The 24,873-nt window shown below is 45.9% G+C and overlaps 1 protein-coding gene across 1 annotated transcript in view; it reads left to right on the top strand.

Moving 5' to 3' along the window:
* Nucleotides 1-24,873, top strand: part of ACE2 (angiotensin converting enzyme 2) — a 98,261-nt gene that overhangs the window by 35,459 nt on the left and 37,929 nt on the right. The window contains exons 6-8 of the mRNA XM_077294183.1: nt 2,567-2,675; nt 9,412-9,509; nt 11,845-12,014. Coding sequence (XP_077150298.1) covers nt 2,567-2,675; nt 9,412-9,509; nt 11,845-12,014 — 377 coding nt within the window. The remainder of the gene's footprint in view (nt 1-2,566; nt 2,676-9,411; nt 9,510-11,844; nt 12,015-24,873) is intronic.

Here is a 24,873-nt window from a genome sequence, read left to right as displayed (position 1 = left end):
AAAAAATAATAATTATATCATTGTCATACCATGCCAGTGATTCCTTGGTACCTGGCCAAGGGTTCATCAGATGCAACAAGTGGACTATCAAGTGGATCCTCTAATCCACCATCTGTTTGGTGATAGCTAAATTATAGGGCAGAATCAAAAGTATCTCCTGATTCTTCACTGTTAACGGGAACCTGTCACCAGAAAAAAATGCTATTAACTTGCAGATATGGGGTTAATATGCAGGTTAATAGCGTTATTAACCTGCCCATCGCCTGCACTTAGCTGAACGTTGCGGGATAGAAAATGAACTTTATTCCCCCCCGCAGCATTCACAGGGGCTGCGCCGATGCTGATTCAGTCACTGCTCTGAGTATACAGAACGGCGGCTGTAATCGTGCACCCGGCACTGACTCACATTGACTCTGCATTGCGGCTGTCAATTAGTGCCGGGGCATGGTTACATCCGCCACTCTGTATTCTCAGAGCAGTGACTGAACCAGCACTAGCACTGCCCCCATGGCTGAAACTGGAGTGCTGCGGAGGGGAATAAAGTTAATTTTCTCACGGCAGTGTTTGCCAAGTGCAAATTAACTCCATATTTGCAGGTTAATACCATATTTTTTCTCATCACAGGTTCCGTTTAACTCCTGCAGGCACTTTTGCTGTTGTTTTGTTTTATTGACTTTCCCTAGAAAAGTCACCTATTGGCAGCAAATTATGGAATTGTAGCCAAAAATATAGTCAATGATTATCAACAAGAAAGCAGTCAGGACGTGACAAGCATGAAGATAAGGTATAGACAGAAGTCTGAGGATAAACCAAGGGTCAGAACTAGGAGTAGAACGAATAAGTATAGGGCAACAAATCCAAGGAGGAACCAGTTTGTATAATTCAGACACAAAGCTAAGGTCAAGGTCTGGGTTAGGTCAAGTAGCATACAGGCAAGGGAGTTCGGCAGCCATTCCCTTCAAATATGTAGACATGACAATGATGTGCCCATTGCCATTGTTACTTGATGCTTGGAGAGACTATCTATGCCAAGGCCAGGAAAAGCAGGGTCAAAACTGCTCACCTGGGGAGGTAGATTCACTAAACCCTTTGTCTGAAAGTCAAGCACAGAGCTGAGATGTTGATGCAGGAAGGTACAGGGGATATAGTTGGAACAGCCTGAGGAAATGTAGTGGTAGATATGCAGGTCAACACCTGGATCAGCGTGGAAAAATGTAGCTTAATAAGCTGAACAGCACATGGATCAGTGTCGAACAAAGGAGCTGGATGGCACGTGGAACAGCGTGGAGCTATTAGAGTTGAATATGTAGGACGGCAGATGGAACCACAGAGTTGGGTGTGCAGACAGGCACCTTAGGACAGCAGAGTCGAGTTTACATATAGGAACTTGTGTTTTTTTACATCCATTTTTTCAGGCTCTCCATTGAAGCCTTGAGTATGGAGGAAAAAATGCACAAAAACTGCTCAGTTTTGCAGCATTTTTGGACTCACAGAGGGTGAAAGTTCTCATGAAATCACATCCACTTTGTTTGTGCCCACACAGCACAAATGCTGCTTTTTTATGCTGCTTTTTTTCTTGTACAGAAATTCTGCTCCGTTTAAGTGTACAAGTGCAATGTATGTAATTTCATGAAAACTCTGGCAACAGTATATATACAGATGCCATGAAACTGCATGGTTGTGGTGCTCTTCTTTTTCTCCATAAGCTTCTATGGGGAGTCAGAAAAAAAGTTCAATTTTTAAGTGCAGAATCAAAACTTTTCTGTAGTAAAAAAAAAAACAGATTAGAAACACTGCTTCAAATTAGCACCAAAGATGCATTAAATAAAGGGAAACGCACGCAGCAAAATTGCAATAACCAGAGAAGATTGTTAGTCTGGCAAGACCTCATATTACAAGATTACATTAAAATAGTTGTGGCTTCTACAACTATGAATTAATGAGATAAAAAATAAATCCACAGATCCCAACCATCCCAGATAGAGTTGGACTGTCCTGGATTTTGGGTCCTTGCTCTCTCAGGTGGTCTGCTAATTATTTCTCCATGCCACATTGTCTCCTCTGGTATCTCCTCCTGCCAGGCTACTAAAAAATGGTAAATGGGTGTTGACTAGGTGGTGTGATTATGAGCATGGCCAAAAAATTGCCTTGGCGCATGTGCCGCATGATTTGTCCCCTTTTCTGTTCTGTGAAGGTTGGGAGGTATATGTAAGATATTATTTTTTTTACCATCTTGCTGGTAGGGCTTCCCCTCGCAATTTCACTTTTTCCTTGCGTGACATAGTAAAAAATATTTGGACTCAATGCCTTTGTGTCCAGTAGAAAGTAATCTATAAGTGCAGCAATATCTATTTCTCATACAGGTGGCGTCTGGGATCTGTGTTTAACGCGAAAAGCAAATTTCAGGCAAATTGAATAGACTAAAAGATGTTGGATCCAAAAGCACTTATGGTGCCGCCACCGGAGAATTGAATGTTGTAATTTTCACCCATATTCTTTATATTATTTTAATGCCATTTTCATGCTCTTTGGCTTACAATGATACGCTGATCCTTCTGATTTCCAGATCGTGCCACTCTATGAGGAACTACATGCGTATGTGAGAAGCAAATTGCAGAAACATTATGGTTCAGAATATATTGCTTCCGGTGGAAGTCTACCTGCTCATTTACTTGGTAAACATATATGTATATGAATATACAGCTCTGGCAAAAATTAAGAGACCACTGCACAGTTTTATAAAAATCAGCTTCTGTACATGTCTGACAGCCATTCCATTCCAGTGTCAGTTGAATTCCAACCAGAGGACGCCTCATTCAACTTAATGTGCTTCTGATTAGGTGATCACCTGAACCAAATCTTATTTAATGAAGGAAAATATAAAAAAACACTGCTGTGTTGTTCACAATCGTCTTGCAATAGGACAAGCTGGATGGCAAAACAAGTGCTGGTAATATCCCAAAATTATACAGGAATGAAAAAATAACTTTTAACCATGGCAAAGGAGTTGAAAAGAAAAGTCTTGATTGAGGAAAAGAAGGACTCAATGCTTGCTTTGCTAGCAGAGGGACACAGTGAGCATCATGTTGCCTCCATCTTTAAAATTTCTAAGACGGCAGTCCATTACAACAAAGTCAAGCAGCAGACATTGGGGACAGCAAAGCTACAGACCGGCAGAGGGCGAAAACGACTCTCCACTGACCGGGATGACCGTCATCTTATTCGAATGTCACTCAGCAACCGCAGGATGACATCAAATGATTTACAAATGGCAAATGACAGCTGGGATGAAGTGCACGACAAGAACAGTTCGTTACAGGCTCCTAGAGGCAGGACTCATGTCATGTAAAGCTAGAAAAAAAGCCTTTAATCAATTAGAAGCAAAGGAGAGCCAGGCTGAAGTTTGCCAAAGACCATAAGAATTGGACCATAGAGGACTGGAGTAAGGTAATCTTCTCTGATGAGTCTAATTTTCAGCTTTGCCCCACACCTGGTCGTCTAATGGTTAGATGGAGACATGGAGAGGCGTACAAGTCACAGTGTCTGGCACCCACTGTGAGATTTGATGAAGGATCGGTGATGATCTGGGGATGCTTCAGCAAGGCTGGAATTGGGCAGGTTAATTTTTGCGAAGGACGTATAAATCAAGCCGCATACAAGGTTATCCTGGAAAAACAGTTGATTCTTTCTGCTCAGGCAATGTTCCCCAACTCTGAGGACTGGTTTTTCCAGCAGGACAATGCGCCATGCCACACAGCCAAGTCAATCAAGGTGTGGATGAAGGACCACCACATCAAAACCCTGTCATAGCCAACACAATCTCCAGACCTGAACCCCATTATAAACCTCTGGAATGTAATCAAAAGGAAGATGGATAGTCACAAGCCATAAAACAAAGAAGAACTGCTTACATTTTTTGCACCACGAGTGGCATAAGATCACCCAAAAGCAGTGTGAAAGACTGGTGGAGAGCATGCCAAGACGCATGAAAGTTGTGATTAAAAATCATGGTTATTTCACAAAAGATTGATTTTCAAACTCTTCCTGAGTTAAAACATTAGTATTGTTGTTTCTAAATGATTATGAACTTTTTTTTTTCTTGCATTATTTGAGGTCTGCAAGCAATGTGGAGCGCCCCCACTGCCGCAGGGCCGAGGGGTACCCGGTACCGGGCCTCTGAGTCTCTGTTCTGGGGGTTGTCACGGTGGCTAGACCCGGTCCGTGGCCCTGCCTGCCAGGGGGACGTCCCGTGTTAGAGTAGTGAATGGTGGTGTAGTTGTGAAGTGCCGGTCGCAGTAAATAACGAGGACACCAGGTTGCAGTCTCTTTACCTCTTTACTGAAGATCTCTGGGTCCTCAGTCCGGAATACGGTCAACCAGGCTGCGCAAGTCCGGCCGGTCCAATGGCACCTCCAGAGTTCCCTTTGCAGGTGGAAATCTGTGCCTTCCTGCTTGCGCTATGTGTTGTGGTCCTCCCCTGCTGTGCTTACGGGATAGTCCCCACAACTGTTGTGTCTGTTTCTCGTGTTCCCTCACAACTCGATTAGATGATGTTCTGCTAATCCTCCGTCCCTCCCGGTGTTATGGTTGGGACGCACCCGTATGACGGGTAGGCTCGGAGCTCTTCCGGGACCCTAGAGTCGCCCCTCTCCACAGGTTGCCCCCTATGTCTTCTTAGGTGATTTAAGTGAGACAGCCCGCCTATGACTGACTGTCCTGCCGTTGGTTTGAAGTATTGCCTGAAGCTATATATAGAAATACTTCCTCGGCGTTCCGGCCGCCGGTTGTGCGCCTCAGTAGGATGTTGCCTCGGTCTTACAGCACGACTCCTACTGGTATTCTCCTTCTTGCTTTGATCTCGTTTTTCACTCAGCACAATATATCTCGCCTCTGATCCTTTCTTAGGGCACCGCCGCTATGCTGAGCAGGCACGGTCCCATGACGGTCTCTCTCGTTGCCAGGCCTCTGTCAGGGTCCCAAACCTGACAGGGACCCTACCGAATCTTCCCCCACAACACCCTCTGCCACAAGGTGTTGCCTGGTTCCAACCCAGTCAGCTTTTTTTCTAACTTCCTGCCTGACCCCCAGTTTTACCCACCAGGTGAGGAGTGGCCTAATAAATAGCACCCTTAGCTCCCCCTGGAGGCCCGACTGTGAAATGTATTGGTGTATGTGATACCTGGTCAGATGAACTCCTTCAGTGCCATCAGACGTACCATAGCCCCCCTTAGCGGCAGAGCTTCAGTACTGCAACGACCAGGACTCTGGGGCGCTGCACTCCCCCCCGGTTAAATCCAGTACTCCTGGACTGGGAAGAAAACAACAATACAGGTTAGCAAAAAGACATACAATTTTTGTGAGTGCAATAACAAGTAAACTTTAACAGAGCTTCCCTTTATGGGAGGTGAGGACACTTGAACGTTACAAACTTGGTTAAATACTTTGAATAACTTAGTATAAATAACTTTTCTTACCCAACCGGGAATTCTACTTGCAAATTCTCGAACAATAATTTAACATTGCCTTTAAGGACGTACACTCTGCATCCACCAAAGACCTTCTTATAATCACATTATAAGGCAATTAACTTCATTCTCCTTCTTTAAGTCTGCAGGACCGCCTGTCCTAGCTGCTCCAGACCTACTGCCTCTCCTTTCTATGCAGGACCGCCCCTTTCTGCCCGGGCCTACTGCCCTTCCACCACTATACACAGTATAGAACATAACATCCAGCTTTCAGTTTAGGATCAATGAGCCATCTCTGTATGGCTCCCAAGAGGACTCACCACTAACCCCTATGGGTTCACTTCCTGTCCTCATCTACTAGCAACATTATTAAACAGCTCTTACAATTAACTAGGTAGTTACATTTTAACTTCTACACATTAGCATTATTACTCTCTCTTTCAAAACATCATTGCCACTTTACTGTCTTAAGGTAATACTACTCATAAGTGCAACAGATAAACATCCCCTTTAAGAGGGGACCAAGTCTTTATGAGGTAGCGCAGCTTCTCCAGCTACCAGTCCATACACAGTAAGGACTCCGGTGCGGGTTCCAAGAACCGTATCGTCGCAAAGAGTCCTTCTTGTATGTAAAACCAGTAAGGAGCACCTTTAAGAAGGTGCAAACTATTTACAAGGAGTTTGTATCATGCACTGTTCATGATTCCAGTAGTTTCTTAGTAATGGAGCAAAAGGTAGAAAAGCAACCAAAAAGCAATAGGGATCCCGGGTCAACAAAGGGATCCCTTTAAGAGTTAACCCTGGACGGGTTTTAGCAGCAACGTAGCAGAAAACAAACAGTTTGAAGAACTATTTACATATGCAGAAGATTAAGACATTTATTTGAACCATTCAGGAGGCACCACCGGCGGAGGCAATCCCTTTGGGTATTGCGCTCCGCCTGGTACGGCGTAAGGGGGGTGTTGTCCCACCTGGGGGTCTGCGTACCCACTGTCTTCAGTTCTGGGGCAGCAGGAACACCGGTCACCTGAGGAGGTGTCTCCTGGGCCACGACGGCGGTGGAGGTGACAATTCTGCAGGTCGTGGTCTTCGCAACCGCGCATGTTGGAGTGACCACGGTGGTCTTGGGGGTGGTTGTGGGCCGGCCACAAGGGGGCACCTTGGCTACGGGAGATAGCTTTTCCGGCACCTTAGTCGGGGGTTCCATCGGCTTTCTCTTGTGGACATTTAAAGTGAACCATCCCTTCTCCCCAAAGTGCCGGGTGTAGGTAACTTCGTCCCCTGGGTGGAGGTCCCGGTCCGGGTGACCCTCCCTCAAGTGAGACTCGACATCCCTCCGATTAACAAACACTTCCGCATACAGGCCCGGCTCTTTAATGAAGCCCCAACCTCCGCGGAGCCTGAAGGCCACAACGGTGCCCTGCCTGCGCGGGGCCTGGTGAGCGGTGGGGTCCTTGCGGGCCCGGTCCTTGACCGCCAAGTCTTTTTGGTGGTAGGCCTCTAGCCCGGCCTGGTATTCTTTCTGTTTCTCCTCCCATTGCTGCTCTACCTGGACCTGGTATTCCTCCCAGCTTAGGGCCTGTACCATCCCTCCCTCCTGGGTCTTCACCCCGGGGAACCCCATAAGGTTGGTTCCTGGGTTCACCCAGCGGCACACTGTGCGCTCTGCACGGACCTCACATAGCAAGGCAGTGGGTGGAATCGGGGCCTTCAGGCGGTGTTCCAGACCCGTGGGCTCCTCCCATGGCAACAGGCGCTGAAGTCTATGGGTTCCAGGGAGAGGGGGTGCCGCAACGGGGCCTACTAGCAAGCCCTCGGCCGGCGGGACGGGGTCGGCGGACTCACCAGCCGATGCAGGCTCCTCCTCCGCGGCGGGTTCCTCTGGCGGTGTCGACGAGGATCTCAGCGGTAGCTCCGGTAAAGGTGCAGGATCCGACGCCTGAGGACCTTCTTCCGGCGCTACCTGGTGCGGAGCCTGGGCCTTCACGTTCAGCTGAAGGAGCTGGTCGATCAAGTTCTCCATCTCAGCCTGTAAGAGATCGGTGTTGTCCGTGGAGAACTGGCTGCGGTGCTCATCCGGGTAGTTGGGGGAGACTTCTGCTTCAACCCCACTTTCGGGTTCCGAGCTGCTGGCCATGGCGTCCTCCACTTGGGTCACTTCCGGGTCCTTTTCCCGCTCTCTCCTTCGTGGGCGGTGTCGTTTTCTCGGTCTCCGCCCTCCATTGAGGATCAGGAGGCGGATCTCTGCTGCTGACGGACACGTCCTCACGGTGCAGAAATATTTAGACTGGGCGGCCATTGTCTTTCGCGTTCTCCAGCTCGTCTACGCCCACTCCACGCCCCTCTTCTTCTCCTGCGCTTCTCCTCAGCGCTGCAATGGCGGCGGTTTTGGCGGTAATCCTTGTAGTAATGGCAGCACACAGTTCTCTCAATAAAGCACAGTCCAAGCACGATAAATCACAGTTCCAAGGCACACATGACCTGATTCTTCAGGCTTAAGTAGATCCTGTTCGTGACGCCAAAAATGGAGCGCCCCCACTGCCGCAGGGCCGAGGGGTACCCGGTACCGGGCCTCTGAGTCTCTGTTCTGGGGGTTGTCACGGTGGCTAGACCCGGTCCGTGGCCCTGCCTGCCAGGGGGACGTCCCGTGTTAGAGTAGTGAATGGTGGTGTAGTTGTGAAGTGCCGGTCGCAGTAAATAACGAGGACACCAGGTTGCAGTCTCTTTACCTCTTTACTGAAGATCTCTGGGTCCTCAGTCCGGAATACGGTCAACCAGGCTGCGCAAGTCCAGCCGGTCCAATGGCACCTCCAGAGTTCCCTTTGCAGGTGGAAATCTGTGCCTTCCTGCTTGCGCTATGTGTTGTGGTCCTCCCCTGCTGTGCTTACGGGATAGTCCCCACAACTGTTGTGTCTGTTTCTCGTGTTCCCTCACAACTCGATTAGATGATGTTCTGCTAATCCTCCGTCCCTCCCGGTGTTATGGTTGGGACGCACCCGTATGACGGGTAGGCTCGGAGCTCTTCCGGGACCCTAGAGTCGCCCCTCTCCACAGGTTGCCCCCTATGTCTTCTTAGGTGATTTAAGTGAGACAGCCCGCCTATGACTGACGTTGGTTTGAAGTATTGCCTGAAGCTATATATAGAAATACTTCCTCGGCGTTCCGGTCGCCGGTTGTGCGCCTCAGTAGGATGTTGCCTCGGTCTTACAGCACGACTCCTACTGGTATTCTCCTTCTTGCCTTGATCTCGTTTTTCACTCAGCACAATATATCTCGCCTCTGATCCTTTCTTAGGGCACCGCCGCTATGCTGAGCAGGCACGGTCCCATGACGTTCTCTCTCGTTGCCAGGCCTCTGTCAGGGTCCCAAACCTGACAGAGACCCTACCGAATCTTCCCCCACAACACCCTCTGCCACAAGGTGTTGCCTGGTTCCAACCCAGTCAGCTTTTTTTCTAACTTCCTGCCTGACCCCCAGTTTTACCCACCAGGTGAGGAGTGGCCTAATAAATAGGACCCTTAGCTCCCCCTGGAGGCCCGACTGTGAAATGTATTGGTGTATGTGATACCTGGTCAGATGAACTCCTTCAGTGCCATCAGACGTACCATAGCCCCCCTTAGCGGCAGAGCTTCAGTACTGCAACGACCAGGACTCTGGGGCGCTGAAAATGCATTTTTTGTTTTTTTTGACTATTTCTCATTCTCAGAAAATAAATACAAAATTTATTGATTGGAACTTCGGAGACATGTTGTCAGTAGTTTATAGAATAAAAGAACAATTTACATTTTACTCAAAAATATACCTATAAAGAGAAAAATCAGACAAACTGAACATTTTGCTGTGGTCTCTTAATTTTTGCCAGAGCTGTATATATAACACTTACATAAGAGATATGATATACTTATTATTACTACCCAAATTATTCTGTTCCTTTCTTTCTGTCTAGGTGACATGTGGGGTAGATTTTGGACAAATTTATACCCTCTGGTTGTACCTTATCCAGACAGAGAAAGCATTGATGTTAGTAATACAATGGTTGATCAGGTATGACTTTAGATTTTAGATTTGATGGCAAAAAATACAGAAAAAACTACTTAATATAACTACATGTAGAAACCCTGTGTGTTAGGGCTCATTTAGACGCTCAGGCAAATTGATCCTAACACGGACTGTAATGTATTGACAGGCCGGATCATGTATTTATATGAAGCTCCGAATCGGCAGGCCTGTGGCCGGTGGACATTACGACCAGATCCATGGATGTCTGCATGAGCCCTTAGGGTTTATAATATTTGATATATTCATCATAGTTTGCAAAAATGATATTATCATAATTAATATTCTGACTCCCTGACTAAGCTGCAAGCATAGGGCAGTGTGAGACACCATTTTTAGGCTGTTTTCGTACTCACACGTAGTAATGTCCTCAGATAGTTGTAACTCAACTTAGGAGGGACGTATGAAGATTCCAGAAGAAGGTTTCTTTTCCAGCTGAAATCTTGAAGATATGCACACATAGAGCAGGTAAAAAAGACTTTTCAGAAACAGCGCTGTGCACATGAGCTTCTAAGATGGCTGATTGATGGAGAATGAGGAAGAAGAATGAATAAGAAGGAAGGGGTTACTGACATCAGAGCTACTTCAGAGACAGACAGAGAAAGGACAAACTTCAAGAAAGAAAACCTTGTTGCATAGCAATTAAACAATATATAACAACAGAATAAAAATGAAATTCTATTGGTATGATTCTCAAATCATGGGGCCTGACAATTGAAATCCATGTTTGGATCCCAATATACTTTAACACATGCTCTGCCATAAGTAAATACTGCAAACTTCATGATCCTTAAAGGAGTCATCCATTAAAAAAAGACAATGAAAAATAAACCAAAAGAAAGGGCGCTCCATGTGAAGAATGTCATAAGACATATGCCGTGGGGGGAAGAGATGTTCAACTCACCTCTGGTCGTTGTGCGTGACAAGCACAACGTTGATGCTACGTTTTGAATGACGGAGGTCCAGGACCGCTGCAGCACCTCCTGCCTGCTCCAGGCGTCCTGCTCAGGAGCTGAGATACAGTGAGGAACAATGAAAAGTGGGAAGTGGAAATCCACAGGAACCACCCGGGTCAGATAAGAAAATCTGATTTATTCAACACGTTTCAGGGACGATCTGTCCCCTTCATCAGGTCATTACCAAAAAAGACAATGAGAAGGATATGCTTGAAAATATAAAAATAATCATTACTTACAGTAACAGTGCTGCATTGGTGATGTCCCCTGAGAATGTGGCAGCCAATCATTGGTCATGCCGAGACAGACAGGACAAGACTGCTGAGGCCACTGATGTAGCCATTATATCACCGCTGTAGCCTTGTCAGAGGAAAGCTCGGGGAGCAGCAGAGTGGCAGGGTTGTAGTGGCCGGGGCTTCAGGGGGTAATAATACTTGTTTAGGTTTTTTTACCTTCTAAATGGTCATTGTTTTAATAAACTGTGCATAAAACAGGAAAACAAGGCAATAATAAAAACGTTGAAGTACATCTTATCAGAGTAATCTTCTTTTTCATTTATGAGCCACTCACCCTTCATCTCTCACTCTGAAAAATGACTCAAATCTGTCTAGATCACAGCAAGACTGCCTGCCAGCACACTGAGGTGTCAGGCCACAGAGAATATTAAATTCTATGGAGACAGCCAGCTCCTGCTATATATTTGCTTAATTTCATTGCTGGTTTCACAGCCACACTGCTCAGTACCCCTGTATTATGTCTTCCATACTGTTACTTCACACTATTCGCTACACAGCAGACAAATCCCTCATGTCTTTGTATACATCTCTATAAGACACAACAGCAACTCATTTCTACCCACTAGCTCAGAAACAACTGAAAATTATAAATAGATTCTGCAGAGGGGAATATTACAGTGGGACTCGCCCTCCAATGACCTAATTGCACCTTTTAACTGCCTCTTTTAAGCTTTATGCACACAGACATAATAATATAAAATAAATGTTTCATGGAGTGATACAACAGATCCCCTATTGCAAATGAATTATGTAAAGATTGTTGTGTCATCCATTGATTCTTTGGTGGAATATTCCCATCAAACAGCAGCACCAGGGCATAATACATAACATATACCAAATGAAGTCCTTGTAGCGCTATAGATTGGCGCTGCAGTTGAGACATTTTCTCTCTCTATTTTTATTTTTTATTTTTTAAGCATTTGAATATAGATGAGCTGCAACGACAGACACATCCCATGGAGAAATGTGGTGCTGGAATAAAGTAGACCCTTTCTTCTAAAACCTCATTATTTGAAATAATAGTTTTCAACTTCATGTTTGTGGCTTATGTATCTTTTCTGAATTTTACAGGGATGGACAGTGGAGAAGATGTTCAAAGAAGCAGAGGAATTTTTTATGTCTGTTGACCTGTTTGCTCTGAACCCAAACTTCTGGAATAATTCTATGCTTGTGGAGCCCAGTGATGGGAGGAAAGTGGTCTGCCACCCCACAGCCTGGGATTTGGGAATGAATGATTTTAGGTATTAAGCATTAAGACTTATTAACAATAACTACTGAAAAAGTTAAGGCGTTCTTGATAAAAGATGTACTGCTATAAGATGTGCCACATTTATTAAGAGACATGTGCTTGTTACTAAATTTGATGCTAATTTCAGCTGTCGAGTACATTTTTGCCACATTTGCCTCCACCTTTGTGGCATAAGTTATGATCAATTTCTTAGTTGTGCTAAGTCACACACCTTCCTGATTAAGCTCCACTCACTTTTGAAAAAGTTGCCAGGAATTGATCTAAAGATGCAAAAAGTTGAAAAGTGTTGATGCAACTACGGGAACATTTTTGCAATATTTCAACACAGTTTTACGCTAGAGTTCTGGAAAAAGATTATGCCTAAATGTTTTAGAACTGCTTTCATATACAGTAATAACTAACCACCATAAAATAGTTGAAAGCTGTAGGATCCTTTTTAGGTAATACCCATTCTTTTAAAGAATTCAACATCTGTTACATGCTGCTCGATCCATGGGCAGATTATAAGACACTGGCAGCATAACTTCAGCCAGGGATTTTTAACTCTGAAACTTTTTAACTCTGACTGTCCGACTAGCCTGTCGTGTGGCTCGGTCTCCGGTGGCTTCTTTCCGCTCGCTCCCCTTAAGTGACAGATCTCTCCCTGCATACGCGTGTAGGGAGAAACCTGTCAGTCATTGGCAGCAGGAACGGAGAAGCCATCGGTGACCCACCCGTCTGACTGAGGCTTTTAAATCCCTCAGTGTTCAAGAGTTAAACACAACTGTCTGAAATCATGCAATGTCTGATACATGCTGTCAGGTTCCCGTAAGTACACTTATTAAATCTTGTCGCACTATCAGGGAGGAGCATGAGAAGATCTCTTGGCACTCAAGACAAGGTTTCCAGAATGTGCCCCACAACCCTCGATCCTAGATTAGTGTGACAGCTGTATCTATGATTGATCGACACATGGCCTTCTGTGTGTCCATCACATGATCCGGGCAGATTACTATCCCCTTCAAAGAAACAGAATTCTTATTAACTTCACATGGACCAGTGATTTTTTTCAGTTTTGCTCTCTTATTTTCCTCTCCTACTTCCAAGAGCCAGAATTTTTTCATCTTTCATTCAGCATAGCCGTATAAAGGCTAGCTTTTTTAAGAAGCGAATTGTACTTATAACTTCCACAATTGATTTCTTAAACTTTATGTATGTTGGGAAATTATATACATTTATTGTACATTGAATACATTTTACTTGCTAAAACTGTAATATCTCCTTATGCATATCCATCTTTGGACATCATTGACATACCTATATGTGATGTACTTTTCGATAATCTACATGAAAATTTGAACATGTTGTATGTTGGTATCCATCCTGTATTACAGTATAGAACTGCATACACAATTGGCATCTGGAAAGGCCCGGAGGTAAAGAACAGCTGATGCAGGCAGGCACAGGCAGGTGCGGACTGGTACAGCTGGCACGGCAAATGCTGGTGGGTCCAGCTGATACAGACTGGCACAGCCGGTGGAGATGGGTCTGTGTGATACACAGGTTGGCACAGCAAGTACGCGTAGGTCTGGCTGATACACAGGTTGGCACGGCAGGTGCTGGTAGATCCAGCTGATGTACAGACTGGCACGGCAGGTCTGGGACCTGAGAACTAGCAACAGACTAACAACGTTGCACAGGCACCTCCATGAAGGTGGATGTGCCTTAAATAATAAATGTCTCCTAGCCATTGGTTAGGAACACTTTAGGATGGTACACGAAGCCCTTTTAAGAAGGAGAGAGCTGTGTGCACACCCCGGGCAGCAGCAGACAAGGAAGAAGGAGGAAGAGAGGGACAGGGGCCGCAGCGGTGAGTAAGTCAGAGTCCTGTTGTGAACCATACTTTTTGGCTCCCTCTTGTGGTCACTAGTGGTATGGCACTTGGATATTCTTTCCCCAGGTTTGTAGTCACCTGGTTCGTTAGACCCTGGGTGTTCCTATTTAAACTTCCTGGATTCTTAGTCCAGTGCCTGGCATCAATGTAATCAGTCCTTGTCTGGTTGCTCCTGTCTACTGGTCCTGATTTTTGCAAGATAAGCTAAGTCCTGCTTTCTTATTTTTGTTCATTTGTATTGTTCAGTTTTTTGTCCAGCTTGTTCATTATGTGATTCCTGTTTTTGCTGGAAGCTCTTAGGGGGCTGATATTCTCCCCCCACACCGTTAGTCGGTGCGGGGGTTCTTGGATATTCAGCGTGGATATTTTTGTAGGGTTTTTCGCTGACCGCATAAGTCCGCTTTCTATATTTCTGCTATTATATAGTGGGCCTCTCTTTGCTGAATCTAGTTCATACTTACGTTTGTCCTTTCTTCTTACCTCACCGTTATTATTTGTTGGGGGCCTGTATCTACTTTGGGGTACCTTTCTCTCGAGGCAAGTGAGGTCTGATTTTCTCTGAAAGGGTTAGTTAGTTCTCCGGCTGGCGCGAGACGTCTAGAACCAACGTAGGTACGTTCCCCGGGTGCTATTAGTTGTGGGCTAGGATCAGGTATGCGGTCAGCTCAGTTACCACCTCCCTATGAGCTGGTTTTTTATGTTTGCAGACTTTGCTGAAAACCCTGAGATCCTCTACCATTGGGATCATAACAGAATGCCAGGCCGAGTGAATAGTTAATGCATTGCAGAAGTGGGATTAAAAGAAAAGAAGTTCTGAGTTTTTTTTTTTGTTTTTTTCTTCCTCCCCTTTACCTCTGAATGGCTTGAAGCTCTGCTGCAGACATGAATGTTCAGACTCTGATTACTAGTGTGGATCAGCTTGCTGCATGTGTGCAGGGCATTCAGGATTTTGTTATTAGCAGTCCTATGTCAGAGCCGAAGATACCGATTCCTGAGCTGTTCTCTGGAGATCGATTTAAATTTAGGAATTTTAGGAATAATTGTAAATTGTTTCTATCTTTGAGACCTCGTTCGTCTGGAGACTCAGCTCAGCAAGTTAAAATTGTTATCTCCTTCTTGCGGGGCGACCCTCAGGATTGGGCTTTCTCATTGGCGCCAGGAAATCCGGCATTGGCAAATATTGATGCGTTTTTTCTGGCGCTCGGATTGCTTTATGAGGAGCCCAATCTTGAAATTCAGGCAGAGAAGGCTTTGCTGGCTATCTCTCAGGGCCAGGATGAAGCTGAAGTGTATTGCCAAAAATTTCAGAAATGGTCCGTGCTTACTCAGTGGAATGAGTGTGCTCTGGCCGCAAATTTCAGAAATGGCCTTTCTGAAACCATTAAGAATGTGATGGTGGGCTTCCCCATTCCTACAAGTCTGAATGATTCTATGACGCTGGCCATTCAAATTGATCGGCGTTTGCGGGAGCGCAAATCCGCTAATCCTCTGGCGGTGTTGTCTGAACAGACACCTGACTTAATGCAATGTGATAGAATTCCGACTAGAACGGAACGGCAAAATCATAGACGTCAGAATGGGTTGCGTTTTTACTGTGGTGATTCTACACATGTTATATCAGCATGCTCTAAACGCCTAACAAAGTTTGTTAGTCCTGTCACCATTGGTAACTTGCAGCCTAAATTTATTTTGTCTGTGACTTTAATTTGCTCATTGTCTTCCTACCCTGTTATGGCGTTTGTGGATTCAGGTGCTGCCCTGAGTCTTATGGACTTGTCGTTTGCCAAGCGCTGTGGTTTTGTCCTGGAGCCTTTAGAAAATCCTATTCCTCTTAGAGGGATTGATGCTACGCCATTGGCGGAGAATAAACCGCAGTATTGGACACAAGTGACCATGTGCATGACTCCTGAACATCGGGAGGTGATTCGTTTTCTTGTTCTGCATAAGATGCATGATTTGGTCGTTTTGGGTCTGCCATGGTTACAGGCCCATAATCCAGTTTTGGATTGGAGGGCTATGTCTGTGTCAAGTTGGGGTTGTCAGGGTATTCATTGCGATTCCCCGTCAGTGTCTATTGCTTCCTCCACTCCTTCAGAAGTTCCTGAGTATTTGTTGGACTATCAGGATGTATTCAGTGAGTCCAGGTCCAGTGCTCTTCCTCCTCATAGGGACTGTGACTGCGCTATAGATTTGATTCCTGGTAGTAAGTTTCCTAAGGGACGATTATTTAATCTGTCGGTACCTGAGCATGCCGCGATGCGTTCTTATATAAAGGAGTCTTTGGAGAAAGGACATATTCGTCCATCCTCTTCCCCTCTTGGTGCGGGATTCTTTTTTGTGGCCAAGAAAGACGGATCTTTGAGACCTTGTATAGACTATCGGCTTCTGAATAAAATCACGGTTAAATTTCAATATCCTTTGCCACTATTGTCGGACTTGTTTGCCCGTATTAAGGGTGCCAAGTGGTTCACCAAGATAGATCTTCGTGGTGCGTACAACCTTGTGCGCATTAAGCAGGGAGATGAATGGAAAACTGCATTTAATACGCCCGAAGGTCATTTTGAGTACTTGGTGATGCCTTTTGGGCTCTCTAATGCTCCTTCAGTGTTTCAGTCCTTTATGCATGACATCTTCCGGAAGTATCTAGATAAATTTGTGATTGTTTATCTGGATGACATTTTGGTTTTTTCTGATGATTGGGATTGTCATGTAAAGCAGGTCAGGATGGTGTTTCAGGTTTTGCGCGATAATGCTTTGTTTGTGAAGGGCTCAAAGTGTCTCTTTGGAGTGCAGAAGGTTTCCTTTTTGGGTTTTATTTTTTCCCCTTCTGCTGTGGAGATGGACCCAGTCAAGGTCCGAGCTATTCATGATTGGACTCAACCCACATCTGTTAAGAGTCTTCAGAAGTTTTTGGGTTTTGCTAATTTCTACCGTCGTTTTATTGCTAACTTTTCTAGCGTTGTTAAACCTCTGAGGGATATGACCAAGAAAGGTTCTGATGTTGCTAATTGGGCTCCTGCGGCCGTGGAGGCCTTCCGGGAGCTGAAGCGTCGGTTTACTTCGGCGCCTGTTTTGTGCCAGCCTGATGTCTCACTTCCCTTTCAGGTTGAAGTGGATGCTTCTGAGATCGGCGCAGGGGCTGTTTTGTCGCAGAGAGGCTCTGGTTGCTCTGTGATGAGACCATGTGCTTTCTTTTCCAGGAAGTTTTCGCCTGCTGAGCGGAACTATGATGTTGGTAATCGGGAGTTGTTGGCCATGAAGTGGGCATTTGAGGAGTGGCGTCATTGGCTCGAGGGAGCTAAGCATCGTGTGGTGGTCTTGACTGATCACAAAAATCTGATGTATCTCGAGTCTGCTAAACGCCTGAATCCTAGACAGGCTCGTTGGTCATTGTTTTTCTCCCGTTTTGACTTTGTGGTCTCATACCTGCCTGGTTCGAAAAATGTGAAGGCTGATGCTCTCTCTAGGAGCTTTGTGCCTGACTCTCCTGGAGTCTCAGAGCCGGCTGGTATTCTTAAAGAGGGAGTAATCTTGTCGGCCATTTCTCCTGATTTGCGACGTGTGTTGCAGAGATTTCAGGCTGGTAGACCTGACCCTTGTCCACCTGACAGACTGTTTGTTCCTGATAAATGGACCAGCAGAGTTATTTCCGAGGTTCATTCCTCGGTGTTGGCAGGGCATCCTGGGATTTTTGGTACCAGAGATTTGGTGGCTAGGTCCTTTTGGTGGCCTTCCTTGTCACGGGATGTGCGTTCTTTTGTGCAGTCCTGTGGGACTTGTGCTCGGGCTAAGCCTTGCTGTTCTCGTGCCAGTGGGTTGCTTTTGCCCTTGCCTGTCCCGAAGAGGCCTTGGACACACATTTCCATGGATTTAATTTCAGATCTTCCGGTGTCTCAGGGAATGTCTGTTATTTGGGTGGTGTGTGATCGGTTTTCCAAGATGGTCCATTTGGTGCCCTTGCCTAAGTTGCCTTCCTCTTCCGATCTGGTTCCTTTGTTTTTTCAGAATGTGGTTCGTTTGCACGGCATTCCTGAGAATATCGTGTCTGACAGAGGATCCCAGTTTGTGTCCAGATTCTGGCGATCCTTTTGTGCTAAGATGGGCATTGATCTGTCGTTCTCGTCTGCCTTTCATCCTCAGACTAATGGCCAAACGGAGCGAACTAATCAGACGCTGGAGGCTTATTTGAGATGTTTTGTTTCTGCGGATCAGGATGATTGGGTGACCTTCTTGCCATTGGCTGAGTTTGCCCTCAATAATCGGGCTAGTTCCGCTACTTTGGTTTCGCCATTTTTCTGCAACTCTGGTTTTCATCCTCGTTTCTCCTCAGGTCATGTTGAGCCTTCTGACTGTCCTGGGGTGGATTCCGTGGTTGATAGGTTGCAGCGGACTTGGAATCATGTGGAGGACAACTTGAAGTTGTCACAGGAGAAGGCTCAGCGTTTTGCCAACCGCCGCCGCGGTGTGGGTCCCCGACTTCGTGTTGGGGATTTGGTTTGGTTGTCTTCTCGGTATGTCCCTCTGAAGGTTTCCTCTCCTAAGTTTAAGCCTCGCTTTATTGGTCCTTATAGAATTTTGGAGGTCCTTAATCCGGTGTCTTTTCGTTTGGATCTTCCTGTGTCGTTTGCCATTCACAATGTGTTCCATAGGTCTTTGTTGCAGCGGTACATTGTGCCTGTGGTTCCTGCTGTTGACCCTCCTGCTCCGGTCTTGGTTGAGGGCGAGTTGGAGTACGTGGTGGAGAAGATCTTAGATTCTCGTCTCTCTAGACGGAGGCTTCAGTATCTGGTCAAATGGAAAGGCTATGGTCAGGAGGATAATTCCTGGGTGGTCGCTTCTGATGTTCATGCGGCCGATTTGGTTCGTGCCTTTCACGCTGCCCATCCTGATCGCCCTGTTGGTCTTAGTGAGGGTTCGGTGACCGCTCCTTAAAGGGGGGGTACTGTTGTGAACCATACTTTTTGGCTCCCTCTTGTGGTCACTAGTGGTATGGCACTTGGATATTCTTTCCCCAGGTTTGTAGTCACCTGGTTCGTTAGACCCTGGGTGTTCCTATTTAAACTTCCTGGATTCTTAGTTCAGTGCCTGGTGTTGTGAATTCGGTTTGTGGGCTCCCCCGGTGGTCTTTTATGGTAGTGTCTCTTATGTGCCTTCCTCCATCTCTGATTACCTGTCGCCACCCTCTAGGGGAGTTTCCTATTTAAGGCTGCTTGGCTGTTAGTCACATGCCGGCCAACAATGTGCTAGTAGCATTCTGTTGCATTCACCTGCCTCAAGTTCCAGTTCAACTAAGTTGAATTTTGTTTCTTGTTTTTGCTATTTTTGTCCAGCTATCTGCAATGTGACTCTTCAGTGCTGGAAGCTCTTGTGGACAGAAAATTACTACTCCAGTGGCATGAGTTGTCACTGGAGTTTAAAGTAATTTCTGGATGGTGTTTTTGAATAGTGAGTTTTAGGTCGACCGTGAAGTAACACTTTCCTGTCCTTCTGCTATCTAGTAAGCGGACCTCACTGTGCTAAATCTGCTGTTCATCCTACGTATGTCATTTCCTCTGAACTCACCGTCAATATCTGTGGGGGCCTACTATCATCTTTTGGGGTTCCTCACTGGAGGTAAGGCAGGCCTGTATATTCCTCTTATAGGGGTAGTTAGATCTCCGGCTGGCGCGTGGTGTCTAGGGCATCGTAGGTACATCCCCCGGCTACTGTAAGTGTTGGGTCAGGTTCAGGTCACGGTCGACCTTAGTTTCCATCACCCGAGAGCTAGTCCGTTTTGTATTTTTATTTCCCTGGTCATTGGGGTAACCATAACAGTTTGGCCGGCCGGTAAAAAATCTATGTGTTAAAATATGCACTAAAGCAGGAAGGAGGAGAAAAGGTTTTTTTTTTCTGTGTTTGAAAGTGCACCTTAGTTTGATCATTTGTATTCCTTGCTTAAACTGCAGTCTTCAGCCTTTTTTTTTTTCTCCTCTCCTCTTAACCTCTGAATGCTTGGGTTACACCCATTTGAAACATGGATCCACAGAGTTTAGTTGCAGGTTTGAATAACCTTGCGACAAAAGTACAGAACCTACAAGATTTTGTTATACGTGCTCCAATGTCTGAACCTAAGATTCCTCTGCCTGAATACTTTACCGGAGACAGATCCCGGTTTTTGAGTTTCAGAGAAAATTGCAAATTGTTTTTGTCTCTGAGATCTCACTCTGCTGGTGATCAGACTCAACAAGTTAAAATTATTATCTCTCTACTGCGCGGCGACCCACAAAGTTGGGCATTTGCATTATCGCCAGGGGATCCTGCGTTGTTGAATGTAGATGCGTTTTTTCAGGCTTTGGGGTTGCTTTATGAGGAACCTAATTTGGAGATTTTGGCTGAGAAAGCCTTGATAGCTCTTTCCCAAGGGCAAGATGAAGCTGAGATATACTGCCAGAAATTCCGTAAATGGTCGGTGCTTACTAAATGGAATGAGTGCGCTTTAGCAGCTAATTTCAGAGAAGGTCTCTCTGATGCCGTGAAGGATGTCATGGTGGGGTTCCCTGTGCCTACAGGTCTGAATGATGCCATGAAATTGGCTATCCAGATTGATCGGCGTTTGCGGGAGCGCAAATCTGTGCACCATATGGCGGGGTCTTCTGAGGAAAAATCTGTGCACCATATGGCGGTATCTTCTGAGCAAAAACCTGTGCACCATATGGCGGTGTCTTCTGAGCAAAGACCTGTGCACCATTTGGCGGTGACCTCTGAAAAGGCATTAGAGCATATGCAATGCGATCGTGTTTTGTCTAGAGGCGAACGTCAAAATTACAGGCGCAAAAATGGATTGTGCTTCTACTGTGGAGATCCAGCTCATGTTATATCAGCATGCTCTAAACGTATAAATAAGGTTGATAAAAAGGTTGATAAATCTTTTTCTACAGGTACCTTGCAGTCAAAATTTCTTTTGTCCGTGACATTGATTTGTACCTTATCATCTGTGACTGTGAATGCTTATGTGGATTCTGGCGCCGCTCTGAGTCTCATGGATTGGTCCTTTGCCAAGCGTTGTGGGTTTGATTTGGAGCCGTTGGAAGTTTCTATTCCCCTGAAGGGTATTGATTCTACACCTTTGGCTAGCAATAAACCACAATATTGGACACAAGTGACTATGCGTCTTACCCCAGACCATCAGGAGATTATTCGTTTCCTTGTATTATATAACCTACATGATGTCTTAGTGCTTGGATTACCATGGTTACAGATTCATAATCCCGTCTTGGACTGGAAATCTATGTCTGTGTTGAGCTGGGGATGTCGGGGTATTCATGGGGATGCACCTTTGGTTCCTATTTCTTCATCTACTCCCTCTGAGATCCCAGCATTTCTGTCAGATTTTTATGATGTCTTTCAAGAGCCTAAAGTTGATTCTCTCCCTCCCCACAGAGAGTGTGACTGCGCTATTGAATTGATCCCCGGTAGTAAGTTTCCTAAGGGTCGCTTGTTTAATTTGTCTGTACCTGAACATACTGCTATGCGGGAGTATATCAGAGAATCCTTGGAAAAGGGTCATATTCGCCCCTCGTTGTCTCCACTAGGGGCAGGATTTTTCTTTGTAGGTAAAAAGGATGGTTCATTGAGACCTTGTATCGACTATCGACTTTTGAATAAGATTACAGTTAAATACCAGTACCCGTTACCTTTACTGACTGATCTGTTTGCTCGTATAAAGGGGGCTAAGTGGTTCACTAAGATCGATCTACGTGGTGCGTATAATTTGGTGCGGATTAAGCAGGGGGATGAGTGGAAGACCGCATTTAATACGCCTGAAGGCCATTTTGAGTATTTGGTAATGCCTTTCGGTCTCGCAAATGCCCCTTCCGTTTTTCAGTCCTTTATGCACGATATTTTCCGTGAATATCTGGATAAGTTTATGATTGTGTATTTGGATGATATTCTTGTTTTTTCGGAGGACTGGGAATCTCACGTTCAACAGGTCAGGAGAGTTTTTCAGGTTTTGCGAGCTAATTCTCTTTTTGTAAAGGGCTCAAAGTGTAGTTTTGGAGTTCAGAGAATTTCCTTTTTGGGATATATTTTTTCCCCTTCATCTATGGAGATGGACCCTGTCAAGGTCCAGGCTATTTGTGATTGGATGCAACCTACTTCTTTGAAGAGTCTGCAAAAGTTCTTGGGTTTTGCTAATTTCTATCGCCGATTTATAGCGGGTTTTTCTGCCATTGCTAAACCTTTGACTGATTTGACCAAAAAGGGTGCTGATGTTGCTAATTGGTCCTCTGCGGCTGTGGAGGCCTTTCAAGAGCTTAAGCGCCGCTTTTCTTCCGCTCCTGTGTTGCGCCAACCTGATGTGTTACTTCCGTTCCAGGTTGAGGTGGATGCTTCGGAGATCGGAGCAGGTGCAGTTTTGTCGCAGAAAGATCCTGACTGCTCAGTAATGAGACCATGTGCGTTTTTCTCCCGAAAGTTTTCGCCCGCTGAGCGAAATTATGATGTGGGAAATCGGGAACTTCTGGCCATGAAGTGGGCGTTTGAGGAGTGGCGTCATTGGCTTGAGGGTGCTAGACACCAGGTGGTGGTCCTCACTGACCACAAGAATCTAATTTATCTTGAGTCGGCCAGGCGTCTGAATCCTAGACAGGCGCGCTGGTCGTTGTTTTTCTCCCGATTTAACTTTGTGGTGTCATATCTGCCTGGGTCCAAGAATGTGAAGGCGGATGCCCTCTCTAGGAGTTTTGAGCCTGACTCGCCTGGTGATTCCGAACCCACCGGCATCCTGAAGGATGGGGTGATATTGTCAGCTGTCTCCCCAGACCTGCGGCGTTCTTTGCAGGAGTTTCAGGTGGATAGGCCTGATCGCTGTCCGCCTGGTAGACTGTTTGTCCCTGATGATTGGACCAGTAGAGTTATCTCGGAGGTTCATTCTTCCGCGTTGACAGGTCATCCTGGAATTTTTGGCACCAGGGATTTGGTGTCTAGGTCCTTCTGGTGGCCTTCTTTGTCTCGAGATGTGCGCATGTTTGTGCAGTCTTGTGATGTTTGTGCTCGGGCCAAGCCCTGCTGTTCTAGGGCCAGTGGGTTGTTGTTGCCCTTGCCTATTCCTAAGAGGCCTTGGACGCACATCTCTATGGACTTTATTTCTGACCTTCCGGTTTCTCGTAGGATGTCTGTCATCTGGGTGATTTGTGACCGTTTTTCCAAGATGGTTCATTTGGTACCTTTACCCAAATTGCCCTCCTCCTCTGAGTTGGTTCCTCTATTTTTTCAGAATGTGGTGCGTTTGCATGGTATTCCTGAGAATATAGTGTCTGACAGGGGTACTCAGTTTGTGTCTAGATTTTGGCGGACGTTCTGTGCCAGGATGGGTATCGATTTGTCTTTTTCGTCTGCATTCCATCCTCAGACTAATGGCCAGACTGAGCGTACTAATCAGACCTTGGAGACTTACTTGAGGTGTTTTGTGTCCGCTGATCAGGATGATTGGCTTGACTTTTTGCCTTTGGCAGAGTTTGCCCTTAACAATCGGGCTAGTTCTGCCACTTTGGTTTCTCCATTTTTTTGTAATTCAGGGTTTCACCCTCGGTTTTCGTCCGGTCAATTGGAGTCTTCGGATTGCCCTGGAGTGGATGCTGTGGTTGATAGGATGCATCAGATTTGGGGACAGGTTGTGGACAATCTGAAGTTGTCCCAGGAGAAGACTCAACAGTTCACTAATCGTCATCGGCGTATTGGTCCTCGTCTTTGTGTTGGGGACCTGGTGTGGCTGTCTTCTCGATTTGTTCCTATGAAGGTCTCGTCTCCTAAGTTTAAGCCTCGGTTTATCGGCCCTTATAGGATTCTGGAGGTTCTTAATCCTGTGTCCTTTCGTTTGGACCTCCCAGCATCTTTTAATATCCATAATGTTTTCCATCGGTCATTATTGCGGAGGTATGAGGTACCGGTTGTTCCTTCTGCTGATCCACCTGCTCCTGTGTTGGTTGAGGGTGAATTGGAGTATGTGGTGGAAAAGATCTTGGACTCCCGTGTTTCCAGACGGAAACTTCAGTATCTGGTTAAGTGGAAAGGTTATGGCCAGGAGGATAATTCTTGGGTGACAGCATCCGATGTTCATGCTCCCGATTTGGTTCGTGCATTTCATAGTGCTCATCCAGGTCGCCCTAGTGGTTCTGGTGAGGGTTCGGTGCCCCCTCCTTAAGGGGGGGGTACTGTTGTGAATTCGGTTTGTGGGCTCCCCCGGTGGTCTTTTATGGTAGTGTCTCTTATGTGCCTTCCTCCATCTCTGATTACCTGTCGCCACCCTCTAGGGGAGTTTCCTATTTAAGGCTGCTTGGCTGTTAGTCACATGCCGGCCAACAATGTGCTAGTAGCATTCTGTTGCATTCACCTGCCTCAAGTTCCAGTTCAACTAAGTTGAATTTTGTTTCTTGTTTTTGCTATTTTTGTCCAGCTATCTGCAATGTGACTCTTCAGTGCTGGAAGCTCTTGTGGACAGAAAATTACTACTCCAGTGGCATGAGTTGTCACTGGAGTTTAAAGTAATTTCTGGATGGTGTTTTTGAATAGTGAGTTTTAGGTCGACCGTGAAGTAACACTTTCCTGTCCTTCTGCTATCTAGTAAGCGGACCTCACTGTGCTAAATCTGCTGTTCATCCTACGTATGTCATTTCCTCTGAACTCACCGTCAATATCTGTGGGGGCCTACTATCATCTTTTGGGGTTCCTCACTGGAGGTAAGGCAGGCCTGTATATTCCTCTTATAGGGGTAGTTAGATCTCCGGCTGGCGCGTGGTGTCTAGGGCATCGTAGGTACATCCCCCGGCTACTGTAAGTGTTGGGTCAGGTTCAGGTCACGGTCGACCTTAGTTTCCATCACCCGAGAGCTAGTCCGTTTTGTATTTTTATTTCCCTGGTCATTGGGGTAACCATAACAGCCTGGCATCAATGTAATCAGTCCTTGTCTGGTTGCTCCTGTCTACTGGTCCTGATTTTT

The sequence above is a fragment of the Ranitomeya variabilis genome, chromosome 3, assembly GCF_051348905.1.
Source record: "Ranitomeya variabilis isolate aRanVar5 chromosome 3, aRanVar5.hap1, whole genome shotgun sequence".
Classification (NCBI taxonomy): Eukaryota; Metazoa; Chordata; class Amphibia; order Anura; family Dendrobatidae; genus Ranitomeya; species Ranitomeya variabilis.
The sequence above is the reverse complement of the archived record's forward strand: the minus strand, read 5'-3'. Positions and strand labels throughout refer to the sequence as shown.